The 22,867-nt window shown below is 48.1% G+C and overlaps 8 protein-coding genes across 8 annotated transcripts; 3 read left to right on the forward strand and 5 right to left on the reverse strand.

Moving 5' to 3' along the window:
* The first annotated feature begins 221 nt into the window (after window positions 1-221).
* F5B22DRAFT_606111 (uncharacterized protein) lies at window positions 222-1,470 on the forward strand. Its single transcript, XM_047974900.1, has 2 exons — window positions 222-860; window positions 945-1,470. The coding sequence occupies exons 1-2, from the start codon at window positions 663-665 to the stop codon at window positions 1,020-1,022; spliced, it is 276 nt and encodes a 91-aa protein (XP_047830793.1). The 5' UTR covers window positions 222-662; the 3' UTR covers window positions 1,023-1,470.
* Window positions 1,429-2,308, reverse strand: F5B22DRAFT_175864 (uncharacterized protein). Its single transcript, XM_047969368.1, has 3 exons — window positions 1,978-2,308; window positions 1,885-1,921; window positions 1,429-1,818 (listed from the first exon to the last, which is right to left on the reverse strand). Exons 1-3 carry the CDS (start codon window positions 2,212-2,214, stop codon window positions 1,766-1,768), a joined length of 327 nt encoding a protein of 108 aa, XP_047830794.1. The 5' UTR covers window positions 2,215-2,308; the 3' UTR covers window positions 1,429-1,765.
* A 1,861-nt stretch (window positions 2,309-4,169) lies between these two features.
* F5B22DRAFT_655854 (uncharacterized protein) lies at window positions 4,170-7,254 on the reverse strand (the record flags this gene model as incomplete). Its single annotated transcript, XM_047979916.1, has 5 exons — window positions 7,050-7,254; window positions 6,703-7,020; window positions 6,390-6,660; window positions 5,391-6,338; window positions 4,170-5,320 (listed from the first exon to the last, which is right to left on the reverse strand). The coding sequence occupies exons 1-5, from the start codon at window positions 7,143-7,145 to the stop codon at window positions 4,170-4,172; spliced, it is 2,784 nt and encodes a 927-aa protein (XP_047830795.1). The 5' UTR covers window positions 7,146-7,254.
* A 319-nt stretch (window positions 7,255-7,573) lies between these two features.
* On the reverse strand, window positions 7,574-8,997 carry F5B22DRAFT_606121 (endoribonuclease L-PSP). Its single transcript, XM_047974901.1, has 3 exons — window positions 8,593-8,997; window positions 8,519-8,532; window positions 7,574-8,459 (listed from the first exon to the last, which is right to left on the reverse strand). The coding sequence occupies exons 1-3, from the start codon at window positions 8,759-8,761 to the stop codon at window positions 8,139-8,141; spliced, it is 504 nt and encodes a 167-aa protein (XP_047830796.1). The 5' UTR covers window positions 8,762-8,997; the 3' UTR covers window positions 7,574-8,138.
* A 584-nt stretch (window positions 8,998-9,581) lies between these two features.
* Window positions 9,582-12,382, forward strand: F5B22DRAFT_175897 (glycosyltransferase family 39 protein). Its single transcript, XM_047969370.1, has 3 exons — window positions 9,582-9,933; window positions 10,034-11,669; window positions 11,724-12,382. Exons 1-3 carry the CDS (start codon window positions 9,676-9,678, stop codon window positions 12,152-12,154), a joined length of 2,325 nt encoding a protein of 774 aa, XP_047830797.1. The 5' UTR covers window positions 9,582-9,675; the 3' UTR covers window positions 12,155-12,382.
* Window positions 12,145-13,821, reverse strand: F5B22DRAFT_175889 (endonuclease/exonuclease/phosphatase family protein). The gene has a single exon (XM_047969369.1). It carries the CDS (start codon window positions 13,652-13,654, stop codon window positions 12,611-12,613), a length of 1,044 nt encoding a protein of 347 aa, XP_047830798.1. The 5' UTR covers window positions 13,655-13,821; the 3' UTR covers window positions 12,145-12,610.
* Window positions 13,822-16,188: 2,367 nt separating this feature from the next.
* On the forward strand, window positions 16,189-18,091 carry F5B22DRAFT_175925 (uncharacterized protein). The gene has a single exon (XM_047969371.1). The coding sequence runs from the start codon at window positions 16,631-16,633 to the stop codon at window positions 18,005-18,007; it is 1,377 nt and encodes a 458-aa protein (XP_047830799.1). The 5' UTR covers window positions 16,189-16,630; the 3' UTR covers window positions 18,008-18,091.
* Window positions 18,092-18,864: 773 nt separating this feature from the next.
* Window positions 18,865-21,063, reverse strand: F5B22DRAFT_176104 (G protein alpha subunit). The gene is made up of 6 exons (XM_047969372.1): window positions 20,555-21,063; window positions 20,144-20,489; window positions 19,966-20,094; window positions 19,784-19,913; window positions 19,495-19,733; window positions 18,865-19,441 (listed from the first exon to the last, which is right to left on the reverse strand). The coding sequence occupies exons 1-6, from the start codon at window positions 20,679-20,681 to the stop codon at window positions 19,342-19,344; spliced, it is 1,071 nt and encodes a 356-aa protein (XP_047830800.1). The 5' UTR covers window positions 20,682-21,063; the 3' UTR covers window positions 18,865-19,341.
* Window positions 21,064-22,867: the final 1,804 nt, after the last annotated feature.

The raw sequence follows: 22,867 nt of genomic DNA on the forward strand, positions 1-22,867 counted from the left end.
GTAGTAATTATACTTACTAATACTACTGTAGTATTTGAAAACAGTTACTACTAGTAATACTACAGTAGTAATACTACACTGTAGTAATAATACTACATACTAATTTGCCAACCCTGGGTATGGGGTATATTGGAATTCACGGGGTGAATACTCCGTACCTACCTACTTGCAATCCAATGGGGAGCTTATCCTGTTTCGATTTTATTTTCATTCTCATGTAAATAAGGGTGGGTTAAGAGTGGCCATAGTAATCCACCGGGTGCCTCTTGCTTGTTGAAATAACGTCATACAAGTCATCGCTGAAACAAAATAGTAATCTAGTTACCCATTGACTGGATTGTATTTCATCGAGTTGAAGTAATTTTTTGACGATGCCCCATTTCAGGATTCGTTTGCTGACTTCACCGTATTTCAAGAAATACGTTTCAAAACGCGAATTCCGTGCTAGCAGCGTAGACGACTCCAGTTTACCATGTAGCGCACCGATTTGTATTGTCAATGAAGTCTATGCTCATCCTTATAAATATCCTCTTCGCCACTTAATCACACATAGGTAGACACGACACGAGGAGGAGATACTGTCTCTTAAGCTGTTCAGCCATTATCTTAAACAGATAACGCGGCACCTACCTGGCTCGTATCTTGTCTTATAACATCCCAGCATGGCAAGCGTCACAGACGCTGTTCATACCCAGTGGGGTAAGGCAGCAGAGAAGCAGATCGACGCCGATGGCCACGAGTCGTGGAAGGGGCATATGTACGTGGACATGATCCCATGGGAATACGACCGCTTTCGAGAGTTGCTAGAGAAGTACAGCAAGATCCCACCGGAGGAGGTGACGGCTGAGATCCTCAAGATTGTAAGAGATAACGAAGGGCATGATCCCTTCCAACCCACCGTCCCCGATGTCAAAGACACCTTACCTGACCACGACCCCTTACAGAGAGACAAGGCTTGGGAGGTTGCCAAATACCCCTGCAAGCCACCTTCGTGGCGGGGGATATGCTGGCTAGGGATGTAGAGTACGAGGCTAGCGAGCTGGCCAAAACTTTTAACGAAAAGATTTCCATTGTGCACGCGTCGAACTTTTTTCACCTATTCACCTGGTAATCGCAGCTCGTCATCTGTGAGCGCATTGTGCGATTCTTTCGGCGCGGGCTAAGCCCTGAAAGCCCTGCAGTGCTGTTTGGAAATCATTATGGGAGCTCTAAGCCTGGGGTTGTTAACCTAGGGGCCTTCAGGGTCTCCCTACACGACGAGAAGACATTCCAGTCTTTGTGGGATGAAATCGGAAGGAAGACGAACACGAAATGGAATGTGACGATGCAACCCACGGGTGCCGCTCCCCCAAAACCGAATGTTTATGGCGAAGACGCGAGGAACGTGCTTTACGTTGTGAGTCAGGAGGGGTGAGGCGTGAGCCTTCAGTATGTCGGCACTTCTAAAATGTGACACGACGTACCTAGAGTCCGATTGGATTGGCTATCTTGTTTAACACACTCATGTCATCCAGGTCACTTATGCTACCTAATGTGTCAGTTTCAGTTACTCCCACACTTTGAATACTATGCCTGTTCTATCCTACATAGAGACTTGAATATTGGGTGACACACAGTCACGGTTTGTGCCGTGAGGATGCGATGCTGCTGATGATATGATAAGGGGCCTCGAACTGTTGAATTGTTGGTACCTATTTACGTGTCACTTGAGCCCCTATTTTGTCTTATCTTATCCAGCTCGCCGGAGTTAAGGAGGTGGGTTCACTCATAACACGAGCGAAACAACCTCCACATGTTTTCCCCGGCCACCGTTTGTTGCTTCGCGACGTCAGCAAAAGCCCGAGGGCAAGATGATATCCAAATATTCATAAAGACCTAACTCACAATATCCCACGAGTATAGCCTCTGTGATAGCAATAGGCTTGTGATGAGGTGTAAGCAAAACGTTGTAGATATCCTCTCGTCATCTTTACTCACCAAAGCTGCTAGGATAAGCCAGTCATCAATGGCGAGTTTAGCGCGCACCATGGAACGACATTTGAAGCGAAGAATGACGGCAATGACCGCGGACAAACTCAGCAAGGTCACGGCAGTTATGACGGAGGCCTCCTTGCTCTCGTATCTTGAGGGCGGAAGTGGCTCCACGTCTCTCGACATTGTGTCTGTCAGGCTCGCAAAGTTGACAGACAGAGTCAAGTTGGTTTGAAGCCTCATGCTATCATGCAAAGCCAAGTCGCTAAGCTTTCCTATTATATCCGCTATTCCGCACGTGAATAGGCGTGGCCCAAAAGAAGACAACTTGGGGGCCGTAAGATGGGCTCCCATCCCCGACAAGGGTCGGACTGCCCATTACTGACACTACGCGTGACAGACCATCACACAAGTAGTAATGATGCTGCGTCTTACATGCATATGTTTTACTGTAGTGTATGTTACCCAAGTGCAGGCATTTGGAGTTATGCTTGTGGCTATATGGCTGATCATATAAGTAAGTGTTGCTCCTTGACGAATGATGCAAATCAGTGGTCTAATATTAGGCTTTTCAGCATCGCAACCTGACACAAGTCGCATAAAGCGGAACAAATCAAAAAGGAAGCACAAGGGCCATTGCTGCGTAGCCTACCTACCGTTGTAATTAATAAATCACCACAATTGACACGTTCTATAGTATGTTATTGGCCAACCAGCGGCATAACCCGTTGTCGCGTTAACAAGAATCTGCATTGGTTGGTAAGACTGTGACATTAACTCCAATGTCGGGAATTGATCGGCCTGCACTAGTTATTGCCGGCGAGGCTGTGAAAGAAGAAGGTGAGACCACTCCCTTCCCCACCACCACCTATTCAACCACCTAGTTAACCACCTATTTAATAGCTAATTCAAAGCTATTTCCAATGTGCTTCGTCCAACTATACTTTTAAATAGTTAATCGTTAAAGCTATATAATATACCTGTATAAATAAAGCTTTTAATTATTAAAGAATCATATATTATAAGCTAGTTTTTTTATTTAAAAAATATTAGCCTTTGAACTTTTAAATAAGTGGTTGAATAGGTGGTGTGGGAAAAGGGGGGGAGGGGGGGGGGTGGTCTCACCTTTTTCTTTCACAGCCTCGGCCCGCACTTAGGTAGAGGCAGAGCCTCCTCTTCCAGGGTGCGACAAATATGCCTTGTTGCTTACTTTTCGCCCCCTGCTTGACATCCTACTCCAAGCACAGCCTGTACTCAAATGAAGTAGCACACGGATCAAGATTTCAACCGTTTTCTGCCAAATCGGCCCCCATGACAAGGGTGCATAGTAGTAGTTACACACAGCTCGATCATCAATCAATAGCTCTTAGATGCGGGTTGGGACACGAAGTATTTTTAGCTTCAAGGTCGCACTCATGGCCGTGACAATGGAGCTCGCTCGCGAAATTATGTGTTTGGTTTACTAGGTCTTGGTACTCCGTACTGCACTGTGCATCGAAAGGATTAGCTATACACGCCTTCTTAGGACTACTTTGATTTTGGAGATTTAAATTCATCTTTTGCAAATTCCTTTATAGTCCGCTATGTCTTGTACAACGATGTTCCGTATAACCGTACACCACCCTGTATCATAAAGCGCCATTTGTACAACATGCGTTTGTAGCTGTAGGCGAGGTTATCTCTGCGGTAGTATCCACGTTTAATCTGCGGGACCCAGGTGCTTTCATCTGCCTGCCATTTGATTCCCATATTCGTTTATATTTCCCGCACTGTACACAGCGATACCGCACCTAGTAACAACGGAACAAATAGCTACCCAATGTAAACGCAATATTAGTAAATGTTGAAGAATCATACTTTTCTTTTTTATGATAGTCTCAACGGTAATACGGCTACAAGTTAGCTAAATTGCTATGTTATTTAAAGGCGTTAGTAATAAACGTTAAGGTTATTGTTAGAGGTGTCGGTGACGAGTTAGAAGGCATTGCAGGCAAGCAAGTGCGTCGGGGGTTGGGAGGCGGTATACGGTGCGATACGTACCCTAACCAACTGTAGCCAACTGCACTCCAGGTGAATACCGCAGGTTGAACGTGGATATTTTTATCGCAGAGATAACCTCGTTCGTTCAGAACAGTCATATATCTTGCGAGTACCTATGAGCTGTGATGACTTTGATGTGAATGTTTCTTTCTTGTATTTCATGCCAGACTTCCTCTATGGCTGCTGGCGGAACTGAAACTTGCAACACTACTCGACCAACTTCTGGCCTTCTGGTCTTTCTGTCCCTCTGATGCAGAAGAAATACTCTGCCTTTCTAGGAAGCCTTCAAGAGTTTGCAACATCATGAACCTTGAGTTCGGCTCAGGTGGGAATATATAATCCCTTACTAGAGTTGAATCTTCCCGAAGTGTTATCCAGCGGTCAAGTTCCGCACCTTGCTGTAGGCGCTTAGCAATGTCTTCCGGAAGTTGTCTCCCAGCTCGTTTAGCGTGAGATGGGAACTCATACAGAGCGTACGAGAGAAGAGCAGGATGGTGCTCTAATACCTCAGACCTGTTCGTTACTGAGGGTGTTGGGAAAGGGTTCAATGACGACTTATTAACAAGGGCAGTGTCGTCAGACCACTTGCCTGCTGGCAACAGTTCCAACCATTGGGATATTTCTGTGAATTTATGTTGAGAAACACTCTTGGTGAGCTTGGTGATAGAAGTTTGCATCTTTCTCTGTCCATCCTGTCTGTCTAGTGCAATTTTGTGCCGTCTGTGCTTGGCGCCAGAGCAAGACGAGTCTTGAGCTTGGGCTTTGGTGTAAAACTCGTGTTTTTGTGGCGCACAAGCCATATTCTCGTCTTGCTTCTCAAGAAATTCTTTTACATCTGCCGCTTCATTACGTTGTTTGTTTGCTCGATTCAGTGCCTGGACGAGGGTATCCAACTCTTTGATATTGATGTAATCAAGACATGTGGTCATTATTGAAATATGACCTTGCAAGGTATGATGGGGCTTTCTCCTGTTTTCTTGGTCTAGGGTGGAAAATCCTCTCATTTTCAGGAAAAATTCACGGACTGACTCGTGTATCACTTGCACAATCCGCGTCTCTCCAGATCCAAGGCTAAGGGATCCCGCCCCAGCGCAGTCGGATATTGTTTCCAAGCTTTCGTCATGCACATCATCGTTGCTAGTTAGTATTTCGAGTAGGCCCCGCGAGAGGCTCTTGATCTTTTTCTCAAGCTGGTTATCATCCCTGGTGAAGTGGTCCGACTCACGCCATTCCTGCAGCGACAAGGGTGGCGGTTTTCTGATGAACGCCAATATATGGTGCCATTCATATAGACGGAGAGGCTTGACCGCTAGAATAGCCCCAGTAGAAGAGTTGGAGAGTTAGAGCTCTTTGCTCTGGATCGATGGAAGTAAGTATACGAGAGAATAAATGCTGGAGCTGGTCTGGAACGGTATCAAGCTGCTTTAGTAAGTACTGTATACTTCCCCCGTCGTTCCGCCTTTTTAGCAAATCGTCCACTACCAAAACCACCCAGAGAAATACGCCAGAGGATTTGTATAGGATCCCGTCTTTCAAAAGTTTCCACTGCGGCTCCTCAGCTGCAATACTGCGCATGAACTTCTGCTCAACGTAGGTTGTTATGTCGTGACTGTTGTTATTCTGCACAATAATTGCTTCAGAGCCCGAGGCTGTGATCCCCGGAAAGTCTCTGATAGAAATGCATACACTCAGCCTCGCTGCGGTGTACGAAGCCTGGTCCGTAACCCTTTCCCAAAAACCAACAATCCGCTGAATGTTCTTCTCCTTGCACTCGTCGAGTGCATCTATGAATATTATTGTCCGCTTTGTTCTACGATGCCTGAACATGGATGAGAAGAAATTCTGGAGTTCCACTGTATTCCAAGTGCCACCTTTCTGTTCATTGTTATAGTAGCCAGAAAATTTCTCTTCCCACAATGTGCAGAAACGTTCGAGGTCCTGATTTCCGGGCAGAAGTTGATATAGCACAGACCGATAAAGGCCAAGCGCCGACTTTTCCAGGGGTCCTGCTTTCCCGTTGAAAAAAAATGCTGCGACCCTGTCTTCAGAGTCATGCCGCTCAAGCAAAGCTCGGCGAAAAGCCTCCTTCATCAAAGTCGATTTCCCTGCGCCTGGCTTCCCCTTCAGAAAAATGAGGTTTTCACCTTTTCCAATGAACCAATCTTGGTACAGCTGATGGGAAAAAAGCCAAAGACAGGTCTCATCAGCAGGGTTTTCAACACTCAGGCGTCGAGTATTCATTTCTGGGAACAACAAAGACTGAAGACAAGGCTCCATTCTCTCCTTAGCCTTGAACGGCGACGAAGAAACGGAGCATGATCTGTGGTCTATAAGTCGGTCAGTAAGTAAGTAAGACTGGAGCTAACGGTTCTGCGTACCTGGTAACCGGTCACGCCGCTCGAACGCCTCCTGCTTGTCAATCTCTTCTTCTAGTCTCCTGAATGCCAGTTTCACACCTTCGCCATATACAAGCGGCAAAGATATCTCGAAAAGACCAATTAGGGAGTAGGCCCTGTCTTCTTCAAGCTTCGTGATTCGCCCCTCTGCCCATAACAATCTCTCTCTTCTGCTGAATTCAGACAGAGGAGCCCCACGCAAAGCTGGCCCTGAAATTCCCGTTAGCTGATGAATTAATCGGCGGTGTGTAAGCTTATCTCCAAGCGAGGTTCCTTCGAGTGAGAAAAATTACACTACAGACGGAGCGATGAGTTCCTGAAGCGTCCATCCACGCGTGAACCATTTACTATGCCGGAACGCTGATTTCCACGCGTCGTCGCGTCGTCGAAGACGACTGCAAGAGACATCTGACAGATATACGTAGCATTTGGCCGCATTCTGATACCACTTGAACATAGAGTTGATTGCTGTGGTGAGCTCAGTGTTATTTGACTTATCAATGCAACAACTATCCACCCAGAAATACGCAAGGCTATCAGATGTGGCCTTTTGCGCACAGAATTCGATCTTTTTATAACCATTCTTGTGCTTTGCTGTGTCCTTTGTTATGTCCTCGAAGTTAACTTCGTCGTCTTCAGAACCCCACGTATGAGAAGTATCGCATATGGGGGTATATTGCTCGTGAGATCTTTGGTTAGAGTCAGTTGGCCGTCCTCTAGGGCCTTCAAAAGTCGCATGTTCGAGTAAGGAAGAGACGAAGGGAATTAGGTGTGACGGGATAGATATGCAGAGCTAATACCGCCACACTACGCAAAGGTAGAACGTTATCAGGTCGGGAACCTGACCGTCTGCATATGCTATATATGGCACCGTGACACTAGGTGAATGATGTGGGTGATTCTGAGAATGGGAGATGCGATCGAAGCCTGACCACCACAGGAGAAATTCAGCTTAGCGAAGTTTTGAGGCTGTGCTCAGCGCTGCACACAGTCAAAACAAGTCAAGGAATTTGTCTTTATCTTGTTTTCTCTGATTTGAGCCCATTTTTGGCCTTATTTGACCTACTTGGCTAAAATCTGTATTTGGCTTGACTGTAACTGGTCACCAAGTAATCCAAATAAACCGAAGTAGCCTTATAGGTCGTCATTAGCCCGTACGGAAACAATTTACCCTTATAACTAATCTCACGATAACGGTGCCAGCTACCCAAACGCCCCAGGCGCCTTACGCGTTGACGTCCCCCTTACGCGTTGACTCCCCCTTACGCAACGCGTACTACACTTAAGGGGGCGGCCTATATAATCATCTATTAACATATTCTGCCTTAGTCCAGCAACCGAAGCCTGCGATTCGCCATTCTGCTAAGCTCTTGCTCTGCCCCATCGTCTGTCGAGTTTTCACAGATAATAGAATGATTTACGATAGACATTATTTCAGCTGGTTTTTCTTCCGGTCACTTTACTTGAGTATGCTCTTCATCATCCTGGCCGTAGTATTGAGTCTCGTTTTCCGGTTCACATGGTATGAAGAAGATTCACGAAAGGAGCACTAACCATATTCCGGATACACGCAAGAAAATGGCACGATGAAAGGCGCGAATGAGAGAACGAGTTGTTGAAATGGTAGACGAGCTACGAGCCCATATATTCTTTAAAGCAGCTGGCAATGAATAACATGAGCACGCGTCACATGTCCCATTTTCAAGGAGACAATTTCCATTTCCAGCCTCCTCAAGGAAGAGCGATACACTCAATCTCGACATCGACGTTCTTGGGAAGCGTCTTCACGGCGACGCAGCTGCGGGCAGGCTTGTGGGTTAGCCACTTGGCGTACTCCTCGTTCATCTCGGCGAAAGCGCTCATATCAGCCAAGAAGATGTTGACCTTGACAACCCTGTCAAGGCTAGAGCCAGCCTCTGTCAAGACAGCCTTGAGGTTCTTGAAGACCTGGGTCGTCTGCTCAGTAATTGAGCCCTGGATGAGGTTACCCTGGGAGTCCATGGGAATTGAGCCGGAGCAGTAGATGGCTGTAGGCGTCTTGATGGCGTGGGACTGTTTCCATGACGTTGTCAGACAACAGAAATCTCAGGTCAGGGTATTACAAATCATACGTAAGGGCCCGCAGCTACAGGTATCTTGTTAGCGAAGCTGGATTGACTCGCTATGGTTGGGGGTTATCACTCACGAGGGGCAGCATCTTTGCTGAAAACTGGGGTCATGTCGGCCATGGTGCGAATTGGGGTGGTGAATGCGGCGAAAGAGGGGATTCGGGACGCGGGTTGGGGATTCACAAATCGGGTTACTGATTGAAACAGCCGGGGAGAGGTAGATAGTATCCTGCGAGAAACTGACATTGGTACGACTGAGGAGTCTTTAGACGTCAGAATTGACGTATATATATCTAGGATAAAGACGCCTCGGATATGTCCCGGAGGGTTGTCGGCGGCCGTTGTCGGACATAGTGGAGATGGTACTTTCAGCCCACATTATGGATCTAAGCACTTCCTAACATTCCTACCGTCTACATGTACCTACTTATATTAATACCCATGTCTACCAGGTTATTTTATGTGTACACACATTTCAATACTACGTAGTAACGATGGACGTTATATCAGATTGTCGCCAAGTCTTTTTTCAAGGTCTAGGCTCACTATATTTCCTACCCATGTAGCGTGGATGGGTAAGAACAACTGGACCCCTGAAAGCATAGGTATTGTTGCGCAGCACTATGTAAGTAAGTACCTACTTATACGGAGGTATCTGTATGTAACAGGAAGTCCAAGGCTGATGTATGAGGGCTACCTATTCTCTATCTTGGCATCAAGGCTTTCGCATGGCTAACAGGGCACCTATATACATGTATGTATCTTCTCTGTACTTACGGTCTTGTTCAGGTAAGTATATACTACGTAGGTACAGCGGAAAGTAAGTATCGATGAAGATACCAGATATAGACACGTAGATGATTCGAATTGTCCAATAATTCCAGCCAACATTTGTCGAATTGTCTTGCTCTATTGGCTGACTGGAATCGATAAGTAGCGATGAGCTCCCTGTTTAGTGGGCTGCAGGTGGAGCGCTGCTGAAACCAACACAGCGCCGCTGTCCATTGCTGGCAGGCTGCTCCACATAAAATCAGATGCTGATAGAGCTGGACATACATACGAACACGTTCTCTATTAGATGCTTCAATTTCCCCATATCAGCGAATTCACCCTTTTTTCCGCACCACTCGACGTCGCCTTGCCTTGCGAGCACCTTCGCCATGTCGTCGACTCCCCAGGGCAGTCTGCGCCAACGCAATGTCCCAGCTTCTACAAAGAAAAAGGCCGCCGCCGACGCTGCCGCTGACGTCGATAGCGACCTTGTTGCCCTCAGGTCACCCAAGAAGCTCGCCCGCTCCAATTCTGAGCTGAGCTACCGCATCGCCTTCGCTGCCATCACTGCCCTCGCCTTCTTGACCCGTTTCTGGGGCATTAGCCACCCGAATGAGGTTGTCTTTGACGAAGTGCACTTCGGCAAGGTGAGTTGACTCCTGACTTTCCAAATCCGCCCTCGCCTTGTGTCTCCAATTGGTGTAAGACGAGAACCCCCTATCTGACCGGTATCCCCAAATTATGCAGTTCGCCTCGTATTATCTCCAAAAGACTTACTTCTTCGATGTCCACCCTCCTTTCGGAAAGCTCCTGTTCGCCTTCATGGGATGGCTCGTTGGATACGATGGCCACTTTCACTTTGAGAATATTGGCGATTCCTACATCTCGAACAAAGTACCTTACGTGGCTTTCCGCTCCATGCCTGCCATCCTCGGCGCCCTCACCGTCTCGGTTGTGTTCTTGATCATGTGGGAATCTGCCTATAGTTTGCCGGCTTGCATTGTTGCTGCCGGCCTTGTCCTTCTCGACAATGCTCATATCGGCCAGACTAGACTGATACTGCTTGACGCTACCTTGGTCTTCGCCATGGCCTGCAGTCTTCTCTGCTACATCAAGTTCTACAAATTAAGACATGAACCGTTTAGTCGGAAATGGTGGAAGTGGTTGATCCTCACCGGATTTGCCCTTTCATGTGATATCTCCACCAAATACGTCGGCTTGTTCGCTTTCGTCACCATCGGCTCCGCAGTGATTATTGATCTTTGGGAGCTTTTGAACGTCAAGCGAGTCGGTGGTGCATTGACTCTCACGCAGTTCGGATATCATTTCGCAGCTCGAGCGGTGGGTCTGATCATACTGCCCTTCATGTTCTATTTGTTCTGGTTCCAGGTCCACTTTGCTATCCTTACACGTTCTGGTCCCGGTGATGACTTCATGACACCCGAGTTCCAAGAGACACTTTCGGACAATGTGTTGACTGCCAATGCCATAACTATCGACTACTACGATACCATCACCATCCGTCACAAGGAGACTAAGGCTTTCCTTCACAGTCATGAGGCGAAATATCCCCTGCGATATGATGACGGCCGTGTCTCCAGTCAGGGTCAGCAGGTTACCGGCTACCCCTATAATGATACTAACAACTATTGGCAAATTTTACCGGTTCAAGATGACCAAGTCATGGGCCACCATATCAAGAACCACGACCTTGTTAGGCTTCGCCACATTGTGACCGACACTATCCTGTTGTCCCACGATGTGGCATCTCCATACTATCCCACCAACCAAGAGTTTACTACCGTATCCCACGCTGATGCGTACGGCAACCGTGCGGCTGACACCTTATTCGAAGTTCGAATCGAAGGAGGCAAGCAGAACCAGGAATTCAAGAGTATTGCGAGTCACTTCAAGTTCATACACAACCCTAGTAAGGTAGCCATGTGGACTCATACGAAGCCACTACCTGATTGGGGTCACAAACAACAAGAAATCAATGGAAACAAGCAGATTGCGCCCAGCTCCAACGTTTGGCTTGTTGAAGATGTACCTTCGGTCCCCGAAGACTCGCCTCGGCGTGTAAAAGATGAGCGCAAAGTCAAAACATTACCTTTCTTCACGAAGTGGTTTGAGCTTCAGCGCTCGATGTTCTGGCACAATAGCCAGCTGACCAGCAGTCATCCGTATGCCAGTCAGCCGTTCCAATGGCCATTCCTTCTCCGAGGTGTAAGCTTTTGGACTCAGAATGACACCCGCCAGCAAATTTACTTCTTGGGTAACCCTCTCGGCTGGTGGATTGCTAGCAGTCTGATTGCCGTGTATGCTGGCATCGTTGGTGCTGATCAGGTCTCCCTTCGCCGTGGCATTGATGCCCTAGACCACCGTACGTAATACCCAATCCATTCCGGACAACGTAAGATTCTAACTTGTATTGCAGGCACTCGTTCACGACTTTACAATTCGACAGGATTCTTTTTCCTTGCTTGGGCTACGCACTACTTCCCATTCTACCTGATGGGCCGTCAACTCTTTTTGCACCATTATCTGCCCGCCCATCTAGCATCGTGTCTGATTGTAGGCGCCTTGCTAGAGTTTGTTTTCATTGCAGAGCCTTCGGCTGAGGAGACAACTGCTCAGGACGTTAAGACGGGTAAGAAAGCGGCTCGCCCTCAACACCACATGACGGCTCGCGAACGATTTGCTGGCCAAAGTATGGTACCATCATGGATCGCATGTGCTGTGATTCTTGCGATAGTCTGTGCTAGCTGGTACTTTTTCCTACCCTTGACCTATGGCTACCCAGGCCTGAGCGCAGAACAAGTTGTACGAAGAAAATGGCTAGGATATGATCTCCACTTCGCCAAATAAAGTAGAAGCTCAGATAGAATATGCTTGTGGCATGATCATCCAAAGATTTAAGTGTAGTCGACGTTAGTGTACGATTCGGGATCAGATAAAAGGGGGTCAAAAAGGATAGGGGCAGGGAGTTGTAATCTGGTGGGCGTCAAGTCATACGACATTAATCTCCTTTATCAAATTAGAATCAATATTTCTTAAACTCCAATGCCAATTGGCAATTGCTCGTCAAGTGGACTCCCAAGACTGTACCCATCATGCTGAGACCTTGAAATTCTCGTGTGGACACTGTTCGCCCTCCTATGACCAAACCTTAGAACGGAGCTTGAAAATGGTAGTTGGTAGGTAGATAAGGTAAACAACTGTATGCAATAAAGTAAGATTCGCGATCTAAGGGAATTTAGAAATCTGGGTGGTCTTGTACCGATCTCCTAGGCTAGACAAGATGTTTCAAAATAGGCATTACTCCTAAGAATGAACGGCATCCTTAAGATTGAACACAGCCTTGATGCCGAGATGGTCCGTAACCCACGCCTTCTCGAACCCAAGCGCCAGCAGCCCAGACCTCTGCCTCTCCCCGCGCACCTCGACATCCGCCCCGACTCGCTCGAAGCTCTGCAATTCAAGGCCGGCGCCGCAGAAAAACGCCTTGTCCATCCGCGAGCACCCGAATTGCTCGCGCAGCGGCCTCAGCGCCTGCTGGCCCCACGTGTACCCCTCGTCGCTGTCCTCCCGGCCCCCGAGCTCGAGATACGCGTCCCTCAGCCCGTGGGCGGAATGCAGCGTCCTGTCGACGGGCTGGATGGCGTTGAAATCGCCCGCCGCGATACCCCCGCTTACCTCGCTGGCGCGCAGAAACGTGCTGACGAGACGCATTTGCGGCGGCCGGAGCGGGGGGTCCGGGAGGAGGGATTCGAGATGCGTGTTGCAGAGCCGGAGGATCTGGCCCGGTTTGAAAATCCCCGGTACGACGGCGTCGACGAAGAGCGCGTCGCGCTCCATTCTCGTCTGCGCGTAGTGCACGCGGAAACACGCCGCCACGCCCAACTTGCGGTCCACGAGCGTCGTGGTGCCGTAGGCCCCGTTGCCCCAGGCCGAGGCGTCGAGGTCGGTCATGGAGAACCGCGAGCGCACCCACGGCTGTCTGCTTATGGTCGCCAGATCGGATGGCACGCATTCTTGGAGGAAGACCACTGCTGCTGTTGATGAGGGGAGCTGCGCTATGGAATCCGAGAGGTGCGAGAGCGCGGCCTCCATGCGCGACTCTGCGAAGGGCAGCATGAAGTCGATGTTCCAGCTATACAGCGCTAGAGCGCGGATGGTGGTGGTGGTGGAAGGGCTTGAGCTGCTGCTGTCGCTGTCTGAAGTAGATGCTGGCTGCCATGCTTCTTCCTCGGCGTCCCATGCGTAGTGGGATTGCGCCCACGGCTCGTCGGATTTCCATGGGACGGACCCCGGGTCTTTGTGCAGAGCTATGGATTGCTGGATGGCCTTCTGGACCCGCGCGTCCATGTCTGGCAGTTCGTTGCTTTCGCGTAGATGATCTGGTTCAAGGCGTATTGTGGTGTACCGTGGAAGTTGATAGTCTGTCTTTCCTTTTGTCTCGGAGAGAGAGGGTGGCACGTAAGACGGCTGACTGTGCAAGGAGGGGTGCTGAGGGTATATCTCTTCCTCATGCAGTCATCGTGGTGGGTTCAACTAAGGATGGATTGTGCCATGGAATATGGCTCTACGTAAGACTGTTCAACAAATGTATCTCGTGTTGATTTGTCCAATCACGATCCGCGGTTTTTACCATTTAATCTTCATTTGCAGCAGACTATACCACGTTCGTTTCTTTAACAGTCACCATAGTGAATCACGGCGATAAATCAAACTCCGGATTTCTTGTTGTTTATTCCAACTAGGGCTGTTGGCAGAGATGCAATGATTTGAGAACACTTGATTCATTCCACAAGTTAGACCGCTATTACCCTACGCATCTTACAAGATATGGGGCAAGATCCCCCAACCCATCTTTGAGGCTGTGGACCCAGAATATACGTCACATGGAGTGTTGGAGGGGTCACGTAGTCTTCTTCGACGCCGCGTTCCGATGTAGATATCATTATCTCTCTCATATCCCTGCGCACTCGCCGGGGATATTCTAGGTGAAAATATATTGCACACAAAGTAAGACGGCATATGCTAGAAGACCGGGAAAGGTTCCTTCTACAGGGCTCCGCGGACCATGACGCTCATTAGAGATCACCGCTGTATTCGAGTGCTCCATCATTATGAGGAGTCAGCCCTTTTTCTTAGTCATTAGGACTGAAGTTATGAATCATCGGTCTCTAATTGTGTTGAGGAAGAGTCTGGGCACGAATGTTCAATGTTCCCATCCTCTTTGTCAACAAGATCCATTACCACAGCGAAACCCCGATCATGACAAATATACTTGATGAAACCGCCATCAAGATGCAGGATCCTGAAACGTTTGCTAGAGAATACTAATGCCTGTTGGTTTAAAGCTGCCCTGCTGACAACCAACAACCCCAAGAACTCAAGATCTTGAAAGACGATTTGACTCGCCTCAGCTCGTTGAAAAACAGCGCGTCCACGTCACAATGCTTTCGACACTTCTTGTTGCTAGCATAATCGTGTTGATACCATATTTCTACAATCCGCTGAGATATCTGCGCTTCACTCAATATGCGCATATCCCACAAATCTCACCTCACCTTCTCTGGGGTCACCTGAAGACCTTTGGTGAATTCAGATCGCTACCGTAGATATGACTTCGCAAAAATGGGGATAGGTGAGCTTATACTGGATACTAGGGGCCTACACATGCTCAATAGTAAATGGCAATATCAAATTAAGTCAGAGCTCCATAATGTGAGTCTATTTTGCGTTTCTGTGAATGTATTACACCACAACCAGAACATCAGCTTATAGTACTTTGATTCCTATGTACCCGTAGATGTGACAACTATGAAGTTTACGCTAATTGTAGAGGTCTGAATTACTCTAAGAGCCTATGTGGTACATTTTCTGAATTGTGAATCGAGCATCTGAGAAAGCTCTAATATGGACAAGAACTTAGGTAGTGAAGAGGTACGATGAGCTTCAAGGTTTGCCCTGACTTAAAAAGAAGGCATCCTGGCTGTTGTACTGATTTATACATGTAAAGGAACTTGAATTCATGCATAGAATGATATTCGACAAGCATGCCATCAGATCATGACTCGTAGATAACATAACCTCCAACAGTGAACAGACAATAACCAGAGTAGGAACCAAAACTTTAATGCAATATATGCATCGCTAAGCTCTCAGCTCATGGGGCGACTTTTCATTACATCCGTAGATAAGCAAACTTATATATTTACATCGGATAGGCGCGACATGATAACTCCCACGGAGCTATGGAGTTATACAACTGTGAATCAAGCCGACCCTTTAAATAAAAATATTATCAAAGAAGCCTCGGCCAAACTGTCTGCTACAGAGCCGTACCTCAATAAGCATAATATTGACATATCCATATGGCTCTAAGGATAAAGTAAACTCACCGGCCGTCTTTTTGTGAAGCCATGTGCTTCCTATGTGGCGGCACTTACTACTGCGAGATACATGGGGTGCTCATTGAATCTGTCTGGTTCTCAGCCGTGACAATTAATCTATCACTTTGAGCAGAATGAGAGGCGCCTGGAGACTGTTAAAAGGCCGGAATGCACTATTCGGATTATCATAACCTGGAATCACGTGTACCTTGAAATATTTCAAACTGGTTTGACCCATTTGCTGAAATGTATTCATGCTTAAACTCCCGTCTGCGCCTCGTCGCAACGTCAACGACATAAGCGGGCGATTCCGAGGACATGTGACATTGGCTCATACGACAACTTGCTTACACCTCAACTCGCCAGGAAAGTCCCGACATCATTGAATATTGAATGCAGAGACTCTGTACACTAGGTGTAGACACGTGTCTCCTTCACGACAAGCTCGTAGAAGACCTGGATTTGCAAAGTATCTAGAAGGGCGCAGAGTACAGTACAAGCAATGGAATATATATATAGAGAGAGAGAGAGCAGTTCGGCTTCACAACGTTACATAGTGTATAGAGCTCCAAATCCTGACACCCTGGTCACGTAACACCTTACTCAACCCCACGTAAGAGGTGGCTGTGGCGAGGCCATTACACACCTAAGTACTCCAAAATCCTCGCTTCGCCTTCTTAATTGTCCCATTGTAGACGTCTTCTCAACGCTTCTCCAGACCGTCACAAGTCAGTGACGTATTTGACGGGTAGCTATAGTTCCCTGGAACTGTCTACAAGCACTCCTAACAGGTGCACAAATGCGAACCTCTCTATTGGCCAAGGTCGTAGCCACGATCTACTTGAGAATCCCCTTCCCTCCTCGTTTCTCCTAAAAGCGTCCCAAAAACACATAGAAGTGGGATTCCGCTCCATGGGACTGAGAACGCTGGCTATCCGCCACAATGCCAAAGCTAGTCAAAAGTTGGCCCTACGCAGCGGCATCGACAGGCCATTACCGGGGCCGGCTGGAAGGGAAACTGGAATGCTGGGACGCGAACGGTCCGGCGCGCGCCATCTTCAACGACGAGCTCCACGTGAAGATCAAAGACCACATCGTGACCAATCTCCCGGAGTCCACGAGCTTCATAGGCTTCTCGCTGTTCATGGTCGGGAGGACGCAGCTTCGCACGAGCCCGACCGTCTTGCTCGTGTCGGACGACAAGCCGAGACGCAAGGCTGCCTTCGAAGCGATTAAGTCCAGCGGGATCCTCGAGAAATACCCCGGATTCCACGTCGCGCATTGCCGTCTGGCCGCCGAGTTCGAAGACCTGAAGCCGATGGGCGGCAGGAAAGTGATGACGCGGCGACACCATCATCGTGCTCCGCGCGCGGATTGTGGGATATATGTCTCTTCGCAGTGTGTCGACGGGCCACTTCTTGTGCACGACCATGCCAGCGGTGTGCTCGGTGGGTCCCAAGCAGCCATCGGGTGCCTTCTTTCTCAAGGCGATCATCTGTACGGCGTGACTGTCGCGCATGTGCTGGCCGATTATGCGGCGTCCTTCAAGCTAGATGATATGGATCACGGCCGTCGTTCAAACTCACCAGATTTTGAAACGACTGCAGTGGATGACGATCTAGACGATGATCTGGATGATGAATGCGAACCGAAGGTACGCTCCGTCACGAGCGAAGAAAGCAAAAGCCTTCCGGGCGACGGGCCCGATGACGAGATTCCTTTATCTCCGGGCCTTCTGGCCGATATGGATAACTATAGTTCTTCGCTCACGAGTGACTCACAAGACGAGGAGGAGCCGTTACCCACTTCTCACTATGACGCTCCGGATACGGGGAAAACACAACAGCCGGTGCAATGCAATGGTCCTGACGACTGTATCGAAGTTGCGACTATTGCGCACGTGTCTAGCAATCTGGATATGACGCTATTGGCGATAGGCGCTGATTTGAAGAAGAAATCTTTCCATGGCAACACGGTAGACTTGTCGAGGTTCGCCAACACCATCGAGTCCATCGACGACGATGTGGGCATTTACGTTAGACCGCTTAGCTCTCCGTGGCCGGTACCCGGTCGACTTTCCGCAACAGCATTCTATGCTCAATATGGAACCACTGGCTTCCAAAGGTTCTACCTAGCCAAATTATCGACACCGTTACGTCCAGGAGATTGCGGGAGTTGGGCCTTTCCAGTATCAAATGGAGTACCGAAGATGATCGGCATGGTTGTAGCTGGCAGTCCGAGCACGGGGACTGTATTGATCGTACCAGGTCAAACCGTGCTAGACTATATCAAGAAACATGTAGATGTACATAAATGGTAACCCAAGCTGAGGAGAAACTTTTCCTTGAACAGCAGTTTCAAGGTATATGCTGAAGTACAGGGGATTACTACGAGTGCAAGTTATGAGTTTAATCTATAGTTTTACCTACAGATTAATGGATTGAGAAATTGAAACGGTCTTGGCAGACCCAGCATCAGCAGTATGATATCAAAAACTGGTGTAAGAACTAGACGGGAAATAGAACCCACAGTCAGGCTCAGCACTAAGGGAAAAAAAAAACCAAAAGGCCATCGATCTCCTCAAATATATGAACATGAGAGATATACATGGAGCGTCTAACAAGACCAAGTCCACTTCTCCAGAGCAAGATTGGACATAGTACCAGCATTTAATGGGTAGGTTATTCGATATGCTTAACATTCCTGTGTCATTGGGAGCTGTATCCCAGCTTATCTTCGTCTAACGGTGCTCGGGTATGTTTCTGTGACAAAACTCAACTGATGCATATTTTTAATCTGTGGTTACTGATAAGCGCCCTAAGCAACTGTCTATGACGCTGAGTACCATCAGTGCTTAGGGCGTCAATGTGTAATATGTTGCACAGCGCTCGTTCTGGATTCATAAAACCACTATCATCCCACTTGCTGCAATGTTATCATTTGGTCCTCAACAATAACAGTGTAATAACTGAGTATTCCTTCCACTCATGATCTCGTGTCATGAATATATAGTATCCCAGATAGTTCGCCTAGCTCCGGACATTAACTCCTAGCGTATCAACTTGGGCAAGCAAGTCGAGCTTAGACTGTCTGAAACATAGGTAAAAAGGCAGCCTTGGAGACTTTTGGGAATGGCCTTTATTATGACATATGATGTCTGTCAAGAGTACAAAACAAGGTCCTGTTGATATCAACCAACGAAGAGGTATCTTGTGGCGCGACAAGGTAGCCCTCCGCTCTCAAGCTATTCGATCTTGAATTCTTGTGTCTTGTCGTCGCTATGAGCTAGCCGCAGTGGCTTCGAGTACTTTCCCGGGTCTAATCCATCAAGCGAATGTTCCTCCAAATCCTGATTCGAACATCGAATACTGACTGCTGTGAAAAAAATAGGTATGGCTGAGTCTTCTTCTATAAAGACAATAACTCCTTCCGATTCCCTTCGCGGAGGTCGTTCAAATTCTTAATAACCGCGTATCGTGTATCATTCCACATGCTGAGAAGAATTCCTGCCTTGGCACTCCTGCCGTGTCCCAAACGCCTTGCCAGGAAACAAGTTGTAATAATCTCACAAAACTCCGACCCGATGCTTTTTAGGTCTTGATGCCAAATTGTAGCAAGTAAATCGAGAGCCTCAACTAATGGAAAGAACCGACTTCACAAAATGCCGGAATCCTTAAGTGCATTGTTGAGGATCGTTTCCTTGACCGCTGCAAACACCAATCGTATGTTGGATGTGTCGGTGGCTTGAGTAAGGCTGCGCCGCGAAGTCAGATTCTGCTCATGATAAGGAAGTGAATATCAACATACTGGGGGTATAAATTTAAGTGAGCCCTATTGACTTGGTTGAATCTCCACAAGAGATACTTTGCTGCCTTATTCACATCATTGCCACCAGAATAGTCTGGAAAATAGTTGCCCAGTGGCGACCTCGGTAATTTCGCCTTGAAGATATCGACCTTGTTTAGAAACAATATGATGCTGGTTCTCATGAACCACCTCGAATTCACAACGGAGTCGAATAACAATAAGCTCTCCATCATGCGATTCTGCCCACCAATAAGCGAATGTCTTCATGACATAGGTAACGACTACTTACCTGGCTGCTTTCTTCGAGAAGTACTTGATCATACTCGCTCAGAGCTACGCAGAAAATGATGGATGTGACGTTTTCAAAACAGTGAATCCATTTCTTCCGTTCGCTTCTTTGACCTCCAACGTCAAACATGCTAAATGGAGTTTTTAGTGCCATAACCCGGGAGATATGCTTGATAAACCTACTGTATACTGAGTGCGCCCATTTGGAATCTAGTCTCATAGATACCCGTGGTTTTAGTTCTGGCACGAAGAACGTCCATCTCATTAGGAAGATAGTCTGGGGCACAAATCCGCTGGACCTCGTCAAAGAAGCTGCAAATAGGTGAGTGTTAAGGCCTAGGTGACTAGAAGTCTGACTTACTATTCAGCTGAGTCCATCAAATAGAATTCGGTAGCGTGTTGCATAAGCTGATCTATGCAAGGATCTGTCCATAACGCCTGCACCGCGGTACCAACTTTAGATTCTATGCGAGCCTGGGGTCCTGCCTCGACAGTGTAACCGAGTAGATATTCACAATAGTCTTTTGTTTCCTCGCTGCTCGGTTCGATATCGAATTGGTCCATGGCAATGATGACTGCCTTGGCGCACTCGATCAGGTTCTTGAAGACGGTGGCACGATAATTATACAATTCCTCCTCCGAATAGCCTTTCAGGTGTATGATTTTCATCTGCTTGACGATGGTCGACTTGCCGCTTTCGCCCGAGCCTTGCAAAAGCTCATCAGTAAAGGCCTGTCGGTCATCACTTAGAAGTGCTATAGGAGGAACCTACCGAGCAGTAATATTTTGCATTCTCGTCGTAGTTTTTTTGAGTCTTCGTCCAGGGCCCGGTCGATGGCCTGACTGCGCTTCTTCTGCTCCTCATCCTCCTTATTGGAGCTCATGCATGCGCCCATCATGTGTAGAACAAGCGGTCCCTATGGACACTCGAGGCAATCGGAAGTAGGTCTTGAAGCAAGGGATGGAATATGTGAACAGCGGAGAAGACCAAGTCAAGGGCTATAGACACATGGCGTGAAAGACTCGAGCGAGGCGTCTCGTGAGCGCGAGGCTATGGGAAACTTTCGGTATAAGTGTCGGTATCGATAATCTCGGCTGAATGGGTCAAGCTTAGAATGAGGCGCAAGGAACAGCCTGGAGCATGTACACGGGAGGCTTTGCGAGGATGAGGTGATGGTGAGAATGTGTCGTCAATTCGAAAGCCAAGCAGGCCGAACGGCAATGGAAACAAGACGTGTGTATCTGTCGATGTGGCTGTTTAGCAGCTGTTTGATGGTGAGAGATATACTAGCCACCCAAGAGCAGGTGTCAGCTATGATAGCGCCGTAGGCTGTCGAGGTAGGCAGACTAGATAGAACAAACCCTTTGGAGGCGGATGCGGAGAGCAAGACATACGCAGTATGCTGAATATGTGGGTTACCTCTTAGGTACCTAGTACGGTGAAGCCACGGCGCTAACGGTTTACTAGACCACGGGCACGGATTAGATGGTGAATGGCTGGGCTGGGCCGGGCCTGCGCTGGGACAGGGCGGAATTACAGGCAATCTAACTTTGTAAAATAGCGGTAGTTTAGAAAGGGGGTTGAGCCAAAGTTGACTTCTTTTGTCGAGGACGTGCAGAAAATGCCAAAACAAACGCGTAGAGTTTTTGTGCTGGCGGATGCAGACGGGATGCAGAGAAGACGCAGCCCAGAGCTCTAAGCTTAGGTAGGTACTGTAGGAGGCCTGTCACTTGACGTCGGTGTGACGCCGAGTCAAATCCGCCAATGTACAAAGAAGTGATCTTGACTAGGGTAGACGACGTGTGAACAACGCAAATGCCGGTGTGCAAGCCGACTTTTTGCGGTGTATAAGCGAATGGACACGAGCAGGGGAAAGAGGACGGCGTAGACTTGAGTGCAATTGAGCGAGGATGACCCAATCACTGATTCAATCACTGGTTGGTTGAGGTCTGACCATCCGAAGAGCACCTGAGAATCGTCTGAGCAGGCAAAGCCGCGCTCTACGATGTGTCCTCTTGTCCCGATGAAACACAACAAGAGGCACAAACAATTGACATTGGGAACATGGATATAGTAAGAGAGTGAAAGGCAGACGGGGAGACCCGGGCCGACTGGGGGGGAAGGGGAGGGAGAAACAAAATAAAAGCAGGTAGGTAATATGGTAGGTTGTATGACGTTGGAAGCTTAGGTAGGTAGGTAGGTAGGACTGACTGACTTACTTGCTCTAACACTCTACACACAGTACCACAATACAGCGATGGGTCCCGGACAGCTAGGTATAGGTAGCTGGTCTCGTGCGGAAAGTAGGTACGGGTACGGTACGTAATGTCGAGGCAGCCAACTCAGTTCAATTGACCGAGACAGCATAAGAAGCGTTGACTCGGAGAAACAAGAGACGATGACGAGGAGAGAAATGGATGTTGGACAGTCGCGACAGCTACGATCGACGTCGCAACAACTTTTTGAAGCTTGGGCGAGATGGCAAGGGCGAGCGAGCACCTGAGCAGTACTTACTTTACCTACCTCCCACGGTAGCTGAAGGTACAGTAATAAAGATGGGGTAAGATCTATGCAGGTACGTACTCAATGGAATAGGTACGTACAACAGAGGCACCTGGGGATGGAGGGGGGAGGGTATTACCTGGCTGTTTGATGATTGAGATAATTGAGATAATATGCACATATGATGATTCATACAGGACAGGAAGTTGACGAGGTAGGTAAGTTGGTAAGTGAGATGGAATAGCTAGGCGGACAGGCAGGCGAGATTGACCAAAGACAGCTTCAGTTCTCTTTCCGTCATTCGGCAGAGCTCAACGAGCTATGAGCTCAACCAGACTCAACCAATACAGACTACCTACATAGAGTAGGGCGCGAATAGTTGCCTTAGCCCTTGATTGGCCTGATACTACCTACCTACTATTACGGTATTTCTACTACCTAACTACGAAGTAATATCTTAGGTACCTATCTTACCAGCTCCACACCACACTACAGCGACCTGGCGCAGATCATCTCACCACGAGGGCAGGGCGGCTCAGCCGGCTACAGGTTTCTCGAAGCAGAATAGAACAGAGGGAGGCG

Source organism: Xylaria bambusicola, assembly GCF_022495145.1.
Source record: "Xylaria bambusicola strain CBS 139988 unplaced genomic scaffold F5B22scaffold_20, whole genome shotgun sequence".
Classification (NCBI taxonomy): Eukaryota; Fungi; Ascomycota; class Sordariomycetes; order Xylariales; family Xylariaceae; genus Xylaria; species Xylaria bambusicola.

Coding starts and splice junctions, on each gene's coding strand:
- F5B22DRAFT_606111 (XM_047974900.1), top strand. CDS start 663: ATGGCAAGCGTCACAGACGCTGTTCATACCCAGTGGGGTAAGGCAGCA. Junction 861..944: donor CGGCTGAGATCCTCAAGATT/GTAAGAGATAAC, acceptor GACCCCTTACAG/AGAGACAAGGCTTGGGAGGT.
- F5B22DRAFT_175864 (XM_047969368.1), bottom strand. CDS start 2,214: ATGAGGCTTCAAACCAACTTGACTCTGTCTGTCAACTTTGCGAGCCTG. Junction 1,922..1,977: donor GGCTTATCCTAGCAGCTTTG/GTGAGTAAAGAT, acceptor CCTCATCACAAG/CCTATTGCTATCACAGAGGC. Junction 1,819..1,884: donor GGCTATACTCGTGGGATATT/GTGAGTTAGGTC, acceptor GACGTCGCGAAG/CAACAAACGGTGGCCGGGGA.
- F5B22DRAFT_606121 (XM_047974901.1), bottom strand. CDS start 8,761: ATGTCAGTTTCTCGCAGGATACTATCTACCTCTCCCCGGCTGTTTCAA.
- F5B22DRAFT_175897 (XM_047969370.1), top strand. CDS start 9,676: ATGTCGTCGACTCCCCAGGGCAGTCTGCGCCAACGCAATGTCCCAGCT. Junction 9,934..10,033: donor ACGAAGTGCACTTCGGCAAG/GTGAGTTGACTC, acceptor CAAATTATGCAG/TTCGCCTCGTATTATCTCCA. Junction 11,670..11,723: donor CATTGATGCCCTAGACCACC/GTACGTAATACC, acceptor CTTGTATTGCAG/GCACTCGTTCACGACTTTAC.
- F5B22DRAFT_175889 (XM_047969369.1), bottom strand. CDS start 13,654: ATGGACGCGCGGGTCCAGAAGGCCATCCAGCAATCCATAGCTCTGCAC.
- F5B22DRAFT_175925 (XM_047969371.1), top strand. CDS start 16,631: ATGCCAAAGCTAGTCAAAAGTTGGCCCTACGCAGCGGCATCGACAGGC.
- F5B22DRAFT_176104 (XM_047969372.1), bottom strand. CDS start 20,681: ATGATGGGCGCATGCATGAGCTCCAATAAGGAGGATGAGGAGCAGAAG. Junction 20,490..20,554: donor ATGCAAAATATTACTGCTCG/GTAGGTTCCTCC, acceptor AGCTTTTGCAAG/GCTCGGGCGAAAGCGGCAAG. Junction 19,442..19,494: donor CACTTAAATTTATACCCCCA/GTATGTTGATAT, acceptor TTCGCGGCGCAG/CCTTACTCAAGCCACCGACA.